The sequence below is a fragment of the Protobothrops mucrosquamatus genome, unplaced genomic scaffold, assembly GCF_001527695.2.
Source record: "Protobothrops mucrosquamatus isolate PMUCROS unplaced genomic scaffold, P.Mucros_1.0 scaffold970, whole genome shotgun sequence".
NCBI lineage: Eukaryota > Metazoa > Chordata > Lepidosauria > Squamata > Viperidae > Protobothrops > Protobothrops mucrosquamatus.
The window spans coordinates 5,706-17,364 of record NW_015387213.1 but is presented as its reverse complement, the minus strand read 5'-3'; the positions used below and the strand labels follow the sequence as shown (position 1 = coordinate 17,364).

Genomic DNA, 11,659 nt, shown 5'->3' with positions numbered 1-11,659 from the left:
ATATGCTGTCTTTTAAATATTTCCAAAAAATATGTCTTTCTTTGGGGGGGGGGGCTGACTTCCCACAGCTGTTTTACGTTCTTCCCAACAGGCTACACTGCCAGTGTCAAATCACATTTTTACATTTTGAAAAACAGCCCTAACAAAACTTCAATGCATACACAATATGATCCTCAGCACTAGCAATTGATACTGGAGACTTTCTCTATATAGCCGAGCAAGCCCGTTTCCTGTAGAGAAATGATCTCCTGGCTCTTTAAGGCGCCACTCCCCCTGACGAAGAAAAAAATAAAACATTTTCTTTTTCAATAGCGGGGACCGGGAGGCAGCACGCATGCGCGCCGAATCCATCTACGCAAGAGGAAATCTGTGTGGTGGACTTTAGGTGATACGTCAAGACGCGGAGCACGTACCAGGGGGGCGGGGTTCCCGGGGTAGAGCAGGGTCCGCGCGGAGCCTCCCGGGCAGCGGGGAGGGGGAGACCCCCGCGCCCCGCCAACCATGTTCCGCTACCAGGTGAGAAGGGGACGGCAGTGCACGGTGGGGGCTGCCGGTCTCCCGCGCAGGCGGGGCCTCCTCCTCCTCCGCCGGGAGGGGAGGCGGCCAGGGGCCACCCTTGCGGTGACCTTTGACCCGTCGCGGGAGCTCCCCGGCATTTGCGGGGCAGAGGCTGGATCTTACCAGCCGAAAGTCCCCTCTGCCCGCCTGGGGGGCGATTTAGCCCGGCCTGGCCAGGCAGAGCAGCCCCGGGAGCAGAACTCTAGGGTGGGGGTGGCGGCACCGGGCTTCTTCTCTTGGTCCTTTCTTTGCTTCATGCGAGTTCCGGTCGGCGGTCTCATCGCTGCGCACCAAGGTGGCAAAGGCAGAATAGAATCTAACTCAGGGGTAGGCAACCTTGGCTCTTTTATGACTCGTGGACTTCAACTCCCAGAATTCCTGAGCCAGCTAAGCTGGCTCAGGAATTCTGGGAGTTGAAGTCCACGAGTCATAAAAGAGCCAAGGTTGCCTACCCCTGATTCTAACTGGAGTGCGGCCGATGCTTTCGGAAGAAGGCTGGTCGCTTCTCCAACTCTGGGCAGCCGGGTTTCCGCATCACAAAATGTAGCTTTGCTGGAGCTTCTTTTGGTTGGCCGGGGCCTTTTAGAGAGATTGCCCGCTCTCTCGTATTTCCTGTTCCCGAGGGACTGATAACTTTAAAACACGTGGAGCTGAATGAGAGACCCCGGCGTGAATTCCGGCATAGGCTTTTATTTCCTTTTCTCCTGAGAAAATTGCTGGAGGGGAACACAGCTAGATGTAATCCACGTAAATTAATATGTTGTGACCTAGTGCTTCAGGATTGGAAGGCAAGGGAGGTTTTGGTTTGTGGGGAGGAAAATCTACGGATTGGGAAATGTGGAGATGAGGAGTAATCTCGTAGAAGTGAAGGTATGCAACTGGCCAGTGCCTCGAAAAGTTCAATAATCTGAATTACAAATGTTGCTTAAGGATGATGTTTTATTACAGTGGTGTGGAAGTAATCTTTTGTCTGCACAGATGAGTAGGAAAATTGGACTTTTTGGAAGAAATGGACATTAGTTGATAATTCCATTATTGTTTTGATCTCTGTTTATATTTGGATGTTGCCAATGGAGGACAGGACTGATGCATTTTGAGACAATAGAATATGTTCCTCTCATTCTGAGCATTTAATGATGTTTATGAGAGTCAGACCTGCAGAAAAATATTACAGTACAGTAACCTTTGCAACCTGATGGACCTCCACACGAATCTATAGCCATCAGTGTTCCTAGTCAGCATAGCCAATACTAGCTAAAAAGATTAGGAGTTGTAATCCAAACACTGTAGGACAGGGGTCTTCAAACTTGGCCCTTTTATGACTTGTGGACTTCAACTCCCAGAATGCCAGGCATGCTGTCTGAGGAATTCTGGGAATTGAAGTCCATAAGTCATAAAAGGGCCAAGTTTGAAGACCCCCTGTTGTAGGACTAGGCATAATGGATTAGCTTGAAGTGACAACTTGAATGCTAGAATTTTGTTTGGTGGTTCAAGCATGACTGTTGAGGATGCAAATGTATGATATGAAGCTCTTTTCTCTGCCCAATTTAATGGGCTAAGCTCCATGTAACACTTAATCTCCATTTTACTTCAACTTCAACTTTAGTCTTCCCCATAACAAAGTCTACACCTGGGATCATATACTAACTCATGTTTGAAGACCTGATGAACAGAAGGTTGTTTAGCACAATGTACTAAACTATAAGGTGAAAAACATAACATTTGTAAGAGACAGCAGTCACAATAGATTCAGCATTGTCATTGTTTCCTATATATTTGGAGAGGATAACTTTCCCCATGGTTATGTGTGCCTATGAAAGGTTTAGCCTATGCTTTAGAGATTTCCAAACTTTCTCATTTACACACCCTTAGTGTCTCAGTAATTTTTGACCCCTAGGTCAAAAGACTGCCCAAATATCCAGCTTTGGAAATGTATGTTGCAAACATTTAATGTCCTGTGGCACCCCAAGTGCCATGTCACATAGTTTTGGAATCATGGCTATAGTTATTGTTTGCTTACTATTTTAAAATTATGAGAAATGACTAGTTTTTGGCAATGTAGTGTGGATGTGCCCACATGTGACTTTGGCTTCAGGCTGTGCACTGTAAATGTATGGCTGGGTTCATATAACTCACTAATTCATAGTAAATCACATACTTAATCTGTATTTCTAGAATTACTAAAGTGGTCCAGGCCACATAACGCCTTTAGATAGTTCAGGTATAATTTTCCAGATCAGTCTAAGAACATGAATTCATGATCACTTAACTTATTATAATTATGCTTAAAATTCCATTAAGCATTTTGTACTGTAACAATGACTGTAAAAACAAGGAGATGAGTGTGTGTAATCACACCCTTGTTTTTACACTTTCACTCTTTTATCTCTCTCTGTGTATAATTGAAGAAATAGTTACTATAAGGAGTAGCTGAAAGCATTCTAAACTGGTGGCATTAATAAAATTGATCCATTTCCCATTAAATAAGAAAGTGAAAGTTGCATTGTTCTCCCCATTCCATCATTTCTTTCCCCTTCTCCTTAGCTTCTCTGCAGTAGAACATTACTCTTTTTATATATGAGAAATAAAACAGTCTTTGGACATTTTAGGCCAAAGATCTAGAAATGTTTTGGTAGATAATGTAAGGAAAACTTGCAGAATAAATAATCAAATATTGGCAATGTGGTAAATAGCTGTTTTTCTTTGAAGAAAGGCAATTTTGTACATTGTGGATTATCTTTATTCTGCCTTTAAAGCAGACCTTTAACGTTTTACATTATAGTAATACACACACATGCACACAAACCCTTAATTTCATTATTGTACTCAATTCTGCAATCATAGGCTGATCCTGGTCTCCAGGATAAAAGCTAAAAAAGAACTGCTTGCTGTATATTAACATGCATATAAGCTATATTTAACTCTTTCACAATATAATATTTAAGATTTAATAGGACAGTTAATTGAACTGAGTACATAAAGCACATATGAAGTAATTGCTTCATTCATGGCAAACTCCTACCTGATTTGTTCCTTGTAATAATTTAAATTTCTGTACAAGCTAAGGATAAATTCTTCATTCTCATTTTCTTTTGGGGGGAGATTGTTATGATTTGAAAATGAAATATATTTTAATCTAAATATATCTTGAATTGAGTCATGATTGCAATCCTTCACTGCATGAAACAGATGTGCCTTGCTAAAATAAGGAAGTGGAAACATAAAAATATTAAATATACAAATGTATTTATATAGAATGATTCTCTTGGGGAGAACAAACTATCCAACTATCAAGTTATACAGGGAATTAGTTTAATTGATGCATTGTACTGAAATATAGTTTATTTAATAATGGTTTGTAGAAGCCATAGTTGACAGGGTTTGCACATTGTGCTAAATTATATATTATGGATTGCAAACCACAATTGTTTTGGTTCATACACAGTGTTAAATCAAACCCAAATAAACAACATTGTGGTTAGTAAAATATGTGAATCCAGTTTGTTACTTAGCATGATATATGAATTTAATGTTCAGTATGGCATGGTAGTTAAGATTCAGGCCTTGGGCCAGACAAACCTATATTCAGGTTCCTGCTCAGCCGTGGAAAATCACAGGGTGATTTGGGGCCAATCATTGTTGTTCAGCCCAGTTTATTCTACAGAATTGTTGTTGGGGCAGAAATTGGAGAAAGGTTTGCTATGTATGTCATCATGAGTTTCTGAAAAAAAGGGGCAAGATATTAATCTAAAAATCAAAAGCAAGAGACTTTTGAACCTATATGTTGTAATGCAACATCTGGGTTCATGCATCACGCTAAGCCATAATATGGTTTCTTTGATTTTGACTTTGCATGTTGGATGAACTCATAACTGTCATTTTTGAATTATAGTTGGTAATGTTTTTTATGAATCCATCCAATTATGCCTTATAATATGTGAACCCAGTCAATTTTCCAGAACTATCATTATTCAGGACCTGTGACCCTCCAAGTGTTGTTGACTGATAGCTCCCAATTTACCTGACCATTGACTTTACTGGGCAGGGCTGCTGGGAGGTGTAGTTCAGCCCCCCCCCCCCCCCCGTCATATACTCTTCTGAATTCTGATATAAGACCAAATTATTTTCCAAGCAGGAAATCTATGACGTTTCCTCTGCACAGTGTTTGCCATAATTGTTTAGAAGATGTGCTCCATGCACATATATACATGCACAAACACATACAGTATATACATATGCTAACTTCCTGGTACCCACGAAGATTTTATTTTTGTATGCATATTAGGAATTGATGATGTAATATTACAACATAGAAAGGAGTGAAATATACTTAGTAAAGTTGCAGTCATATAGATAATAATGAAATTAAAAGGGATTAAAACAATGACTGGGCCCATATATCATACAATACTTTAACGTGTCTTGTTTTGGCCTACCAGTATATGGTATATCAATCAATCAGTATCTTGGCAAAATGTTTTTCCCAAGGAACCCAAAATCATTAACCTCTTATGAAATGCCACTTTTTTCTAATTTGCAACATAAGGCAGCCTTCCCCAATAATAGATCCTACAGTCTCAAGCCTTACTATGCTGGTTGGGGATGATGGAGCTACAGCTCAACACATGGAAAGTACCAGGTTGGAAAAGGCTGCCAAAAAGTAGCTGTCAGTTAGGCAGTATGGATTTAGATATTTTTTTCACTAGGTTCATTCCTAGTTATTCTTGATTATAAATTATCCGATGATAGCTGCATATTCTTTGGAAGTGCAGAGATAGGATCTCAACTTGTGAAATTATAGGTCTTGGGGTTCCAGTTTTGTTTTGTTTTGGGGGGAAACCAGTTTCTAGACTTTCTTCTAGAATAATATTTTTGGATTCCTGCAGAAGTGGGCTAAACTCACTAAGATTTTCTTCTATTTTAAGTCCCTTGAGGACTGCCCTTTGGATGGAGATGAAGAAGCTTTTCATAATTTGACTGAGGAAGATGAGGATATTGATCAATTCAATGATGACACATTTGGAGCTGGGGCGATTGGTGAGTTCATATAGCTAATATACCCTGACTTTTTATTTCTGTGACAGAGGTTCTCTAATACCTTCTGCCTAAGCATGTAACATCATAATTTCAGGTAAACAGTCTCATGTGTTCTCCACGGAGTAACTTTTAAATTGGTTCTGTGTTCATTTCTGGGGAAGCCCCTTTCTATTCCAAGGAGATGATCTTCTGCCTGAGAGATTAAAGGCATAACATGAGGAGTGAGGGAATACTGTATAGGAGAAATGTGAGGGAAATGCTGTTCATGTCATTCCTTTGTAGACGATGACTGGCGGGAAGCACATGAAAGATTGGCTGAGCTGGAAGAAAAGCCTGCCTGCTCAACAGAGCAAGTGGATCACAGGGTTACCGACGAGATGGACCTGTTGGGTGATCATGAGGAAAACCTGGCAGAGAGGCTTAGCAAAATGGTGATTGATAATGAATTGGAAGATCCAGCCATTATGCAGGCTGTGCAGACTAGGCCTCAGATACAGGTGTGTAGCAAGTGATGAAAATGATGGGGGAAATCTTTTCACAGTAAAGTCCTTTCCGTAATTTTTTGTACCTTTCTTTCCAGCAGCCAGGTGGCCTCAATTCAAGCATCTGGGATGGGCCCTCAGTTTTGAGGCGCATGAGAGGACCACTCCTCACTCAGGTTCAGTGCTCTTTTTATTGTGTTTCTGAATGTCAAGCATATTAGTTTTTCCATTCAGGTGTCTGTCTTTCCTTATTTCCACCACATAATGTTCAAGAGCTATGTAGGAGCCATTTGGCTGATGAAGGATCTGATTTTAATCAAAATGCTATCATAACTGGGGATGGCCAAAGGATAGAAAGAAATCTCTATTGTTGAGGTTTTGCAAAAGGAACAAAGTGCCCTAAAGATCATAACAACATGTCATATCTTATCTCTTTGTTTCATCTATCGATAGTCCAGGTGGAGCAGCTAGAGACTTTGGAGGGCAGCCCTTGCTAAATATTTTGGCACCTTAGATCAGGGGTCCCCAACCTGTGGCCCGTGGGCCAGTAGTGCGCCATGGCCTACTGGCCACTGGGCCGCGGGACAGGCTGGCCAGTGCACGCGCATGTATGCACACACACCCCCACTTGCACTAGCGCCGCAGCCCCAGGATGCAAAAACGGGATGCCACGTGCGTGAAAACAGGCCAGTGCCGCACCTCGGAGCGCAAAAATGGGGCGCTGAACCATGCAAGAACAGGGCAGGGCTAGCGAGTATCACGCAAGCGCTAGCCCCACCCCATTTGCATCACGCACATGCTCGCAGCCCCATGTGTACACACCTGCATGTGTGTAAAATGCTTCCCCCTCCCTTTCCCTCCGGTCTGCCAACCGAGAAAGGTTGGTGACCTCTACCTTAGATGTTTGTGGTTAATCAGACTGATGGCTTGAATTAAAGCATTTTAATAGATTATCTAAAACTTTCTGCAAAAATAAATTACAGATAGTTGTCAACTTACAACTGGTCATTTAGTGACCATTAGAAGGTACAACAGGCCTTGAGAAAAGGACTTAAGACCTGGATTTGAAATTCCAACATCTGCACCCCCGTCTCCTGCGCTCATGTGACCACATTTGGGCATTTGGCAGCCAGGCCCATTTACAACCATTTCCCATAGTCACATAACCACAATTTATGATTTTGTCCCCCCCCCCCTCGGAAATCACCATTTACAGGTAGTCCTTGATTTACAACCATTTGTTTAGTGACTGTTTGAAATTACATTGGCACTGAACAAAGTGACTTATTACTGTTTTTCACTCAACCATTGCAGCATCCCTGTGGTCGCATGATCAAAATTCAGCTGCTTGGCAACTGGCATATATTTATGACGGCCGCAGTGTCCCAGGGTCATGTGATCCTCTTTTGTGACCCTCTGACAAGCAAAGTCAATGGGGAAGCCAGATTCACTTAACAACTGTGTTACTGACTTAACGACTGCAGCGGTTCACTTAACAACTATGGCATGGAAGGTCATAAATTGGAGCAAAACTCACTTATCGGCTGTCTTGCTTAGCAACAGAAATGTGGGGCTCAATTGTGGTAATAAGTTGAGGACTACTTGTACTAGGCTCATTGAGCAACCACCACAGTTGAGGTCGTAAAATCAGTTGTGGTCACGTGATATGGCCACTTAACAAGCGTCACTACTTAACAACCAAAATAGTAGGCTTAAATCAAGGACAACCTGTAAAAAAATGTTAAAAGTGAGTTTTTAACATTTAGATTAGACAAAATTTGTTATCAGAAATGTAATGACCCTTGAAATGAGGATTAAAGGAATTTCATGCTGGATAGTTTGTACCATCCTTTCAGAACTTGGTACCCCATTCAGTTAGCTGACAGACAATTATGGGAGTGAGATCTAACGCATCTGGAAGGAGGAAGCTGGAAGATAGAAAGACCACTTGTCAGTACATGCTAGTCTTTCTGCTTCTGCTTACAGATTTGTTCTTCTAAATTCGATGAGGTGTTTATCATCCTCTGTCTCTCTCGTTCTCTTTCTCTAAAGAACTGTTGGCACAGATGGAAAAGTATCTGATGTTTCTTACAATCTAGTATCTAAAACTGCATGTGCTATGTTTATTTAACAAGAATGTCTCTCCTCCACCGTTAATTCTTGCTTGATACACAAATACTTCAGTTTACTGTTTGGCAGTCACTAGTCTACCTGCTACTTGAGAAAGATATTAATTAAGCAGTATTTAAAGGGAATGCCAGATGTGTTTCTCTCCTGTTCAGGAAGTGCCCTCCGTATCAGTGCTGGAATATGCCCTACCACAGAGGCCTTCGCAGTCCCGAGAAGAGGAGCAAGATGTCTCAGAGCGAGCACTACCCAGGCGGTCATGCTCCCCTGTTATCGGCAGTCCTCCTGTTAGGGCTGTTCCTATTGGGACGCCCCCTAAGCAGCCCACCATGCCCAACTTCAACCAACAGGTATTGTTTGCCCCTTCTGCAATAAAGGTGCATGGATCTAGGTTAGAGGATGCTTAAAAGAACAGAATAAAGTAGAATGCAATATAAAAATTGATAGCATACCCTGAATGCTAGCTCTCCCTTCGGTGGAGAATGTATTTCTTTTGGGACAGCTGTCAATGCCAACCTGAATCTTCCAGTCCTATTTCTTTTTTTTTTTTTTTTCAATATAAAATTTTTATTTTTATCATAAAANGACTTCCCAAACCAACCTAGGCTGATATTCAAATACAAGTAAACAAATATTAATATCTCTAACTCCAAAGTCTAAACTTAAACAATCCATCTCCTCCGTGTTAATAAAAATTATTCATTTAGTTAGTTCTTCAAATATCCAAAATCTTTACCATTTCAGCAAGATAGTTTAACACCATCCCTTACTTATACAAGAAAAGAAAAGAAAAAAAAAATTCCCATCTTCCATAAAGTTAACAAGTTAATTCTATCATTTCATAAAACTACCCTATAAAAAATCATTTGGAACCCTTAATAAGGGTTCCTATTTCCATTTGTGAAAGTAGCTTGGTACCTGGGAATTAAAGTTGGAACTGGCAGAAGCAATTGGTGGTAGAATCTTAAACAACTTGCCTGCGTGCTTATTCTTACTTTCTTCTCCTTTCTATCCAACAGATCCTATGTCCAAAGCCTGTCCACATCAGAGTCCCAATTCAGCAGCGTTATCCAAGTCCCTTCAGTGACAGGATGTCTCCGAACCAGCTCTGCAATGTAACGGTAGGCTTGCCTCATTAGTTCTACATGTTGAGTTGGCCTTTGATAATGAGCCTTGCCTCCCCTTGTCTCCTGGATCACTTGATCCTTCCAATGTTTCTGACGGTGGTTTCTCCTAAATGTAATCTTAAATTATATTATCACCCTGCCCTGTTTTGAAATAATAATAATTTCTGATCTTGAGCCAATTTAATTCTCTGTGAACAGCATCACAGCAGAGAGCATGTCAATGAAAGGAGATTCCCAGAGCAGTCTTCCTGCATGTCTAACTTCCATAACGTGGTGTCTTCAAGAAGAGTGGGACTTTTGGGAATTGTAATCCTATCACTTCGGAAAGCTATTAGTTTTGGGAAGATGGACATAAGTCTTTAGCTTTTCTTGCAAATAGGGAATATGGGGGAAAAAATACTCGTACCCGTGCTTTTATTTTTATAACAATTTATGGATAAAGACTCTCGGGTCTCTTACAATAAAGCTGTTGGCTTCAGAATTAACTCCATGCTAGTGGCTGTAAACCATACTTAGCCCTTCAGGGGTTTGTGATCTACAGATCATATTGACCATTCAATAAAGTATGGCACTCTGTTGTTACAAAATATTGCCTTTTTTATTGAATTGCTTAGCCTCTCTGTCTCTTTCCTCTTTCTTTATCCTGTCTGTATGATAGAAATAGTTGCTGTACTAGATATTTACAAAGTTTTAATTACATTTCCATTGTGGTGCTGCCCAAATTATTTTGGTATTTTAACATAATTCTGGTTAAATCACTGCTTATGTAAAACGAATAAGTGGTATTTCTGCTTCTCTATGATTGTTCAGGCATGTCTAGTTTTTGTATTGTTCTTTCTGCCCCTTCTGAATGTATCTAGAAGCAAACTAAATTTTACCTCAAGAATTCAAGTATTCCATTTCTTTTACCAGAACAACTCCCTCTTAGGCCATCCGTTCCCTCCTAATGTTACTCCTGTTCTCACCCACCTCCAGAGAGCACAGCTACTCGGAGGAGCACAGGTAAGCAACAGCTTACTACTCCTCATTTCCATTATTGGGTGCAGTGTTTTCTGCATGAGGAGCGGAACCTGAAATCCCAAACATGCATGAAACCCTGAATGTTTTGCTAATTGTATGTTTAAATTAAATCAGATTCATTGTGTATCCTGGCCTTGCCCTCTTTTTTGTCCTTTGTTTGTCTTCCTTTCTTACATGCAGCTTTCTTCCTGAAGAGAGCTATCTGCCCTTCGTTCCACTGGAATCTTCACTTCTGCTATACAAGTTCTTCCTCTTTGTATTTGCTGCTTGTGTCTCTGTCACTTCCTGATTCGTGCATTCAGGAACAGTGGAACTATTAATAAGTCTGTATGGCTGGTTGAAGATCTGATGCTTCTGCTTTCCCTCTCCACTCTGTAGGCAGGGAGGATGTCTCCCAGCCAGTTTGCACGGGTGTCTGGTCTTGTTGGCAGCCCTCTTGCACCCATGAATCCAAAACTGCTCCAGGGCCGAGTAGGACAGATGATGCCTCCAGCCGGTGGCTTTCGTGCCTTTTTTGGGGCACCGGCTACACCACCATCACAACACCACTCCCCATGTCCTGGAGCTCACTTGCAGAATCTACGGTAACCTACTTCTTCCACCATCCTTTTAACATACTGCTAGATTGAGCTGTGTTTGTGAACCCTCCATGGCCCTTTCTGAGAAGGATCTTTTATTCTCCAGACCTCGGCCACAGATGTTCAGGCCAGATACAACCCACCTTCATCCACAACATCGACGACTCTTACACCAGAGACAGCAGCAGAGCAGGAAGTGAGTATTCAGTATGCTGGTATGCTTTCATGAAGACAAAAGGAGAGCCTTGTTGCTTCCACAGTGCAAAGGGTGAGGTCAGAGCTCCATGTGCATCAAGGTGACACATTTTTGTGTCCCAAACAACTTGCACAGTTGCAGTGCAGTGATTGTGTTTATAAACATGTAAATCAAGAATTCCGGGAAGGGGAAGGGCTAGATCAGGGGTAGGCAACCTTGGCTCTTTTATGACTCGTGGACTTCAACTCCCAGAATTCCTGAGCCAGCATGGCTCAGCTTGGAAATCTCTCCCTTTCCCCTCAGCATAGCTGGCTCAGGAATTCTGGGAGTTGAAGTCCACGAGTCATAAAAGAGCCAAGGTTGCCTACCCCTGGTCTAGATAAAGCCCTATCATTAAAGCTAGGGATGGCAGAAGCAACTATGGGAAAGTGAATAATCTCTTTAAAAGCTGTATGAAAAATTTCAAAAATACATTGCAAGGAGAGAGAAAATCCAAAGGCTTAGAGTACTGTATTAGACAATCTGTAGACTTTG

General features: G+C 41.6%; 1 protein-coding gene across 1 annotated transcript in view; it reads left to right on the top strand.

The window, feature by feature from the left end:
* Positions 1–501: 501 nt before the first annotated feature.
* Positions 502–11,659, top strand: part of PATL1 (PAT1 homolog 1, processing body mRNA decay factor) — a gene marked incomplete at its 3' end in the record, with an annotated part of 15,921 nt that continues 4,763 nt past the window's right edge. The window contains exons 1-10 of the mRNA XM_015819717.2: positions 502–516; positions 1,330–1,428; positions 5,484–5,595; positions 5,878–6,092; positions 6,176–6,253; positions 8,360–8,554; positions 9,224–9,325; positions 10,244–10,333; positions 10,730–10,935; positions 11,036–11,125. Coding sequence (XP_015675203.2) covers positions 502–516; positions 1,330–1,428; positions 5,484–5,595; positions 5,878–6,092; positions 6,176–6,253; positions 8,360–8,554; positions 9,224–9,325; positions 10,244–10,333; positions 10,730–10,935; positions 11,036–11,125 — 1,202 coding nt within the window. The remainder of the gene's footprint in view (positions 517–1,329; positions 1,429–5,483; positions 5,596–5,877; positions 6,093–6,175; positions 6,254–8,359; positions 8,555–9,223; positions 9,326–10,243; positions 10,334–10,729; positions 10,936–11,035; positions 11,126–11,659) is intronic.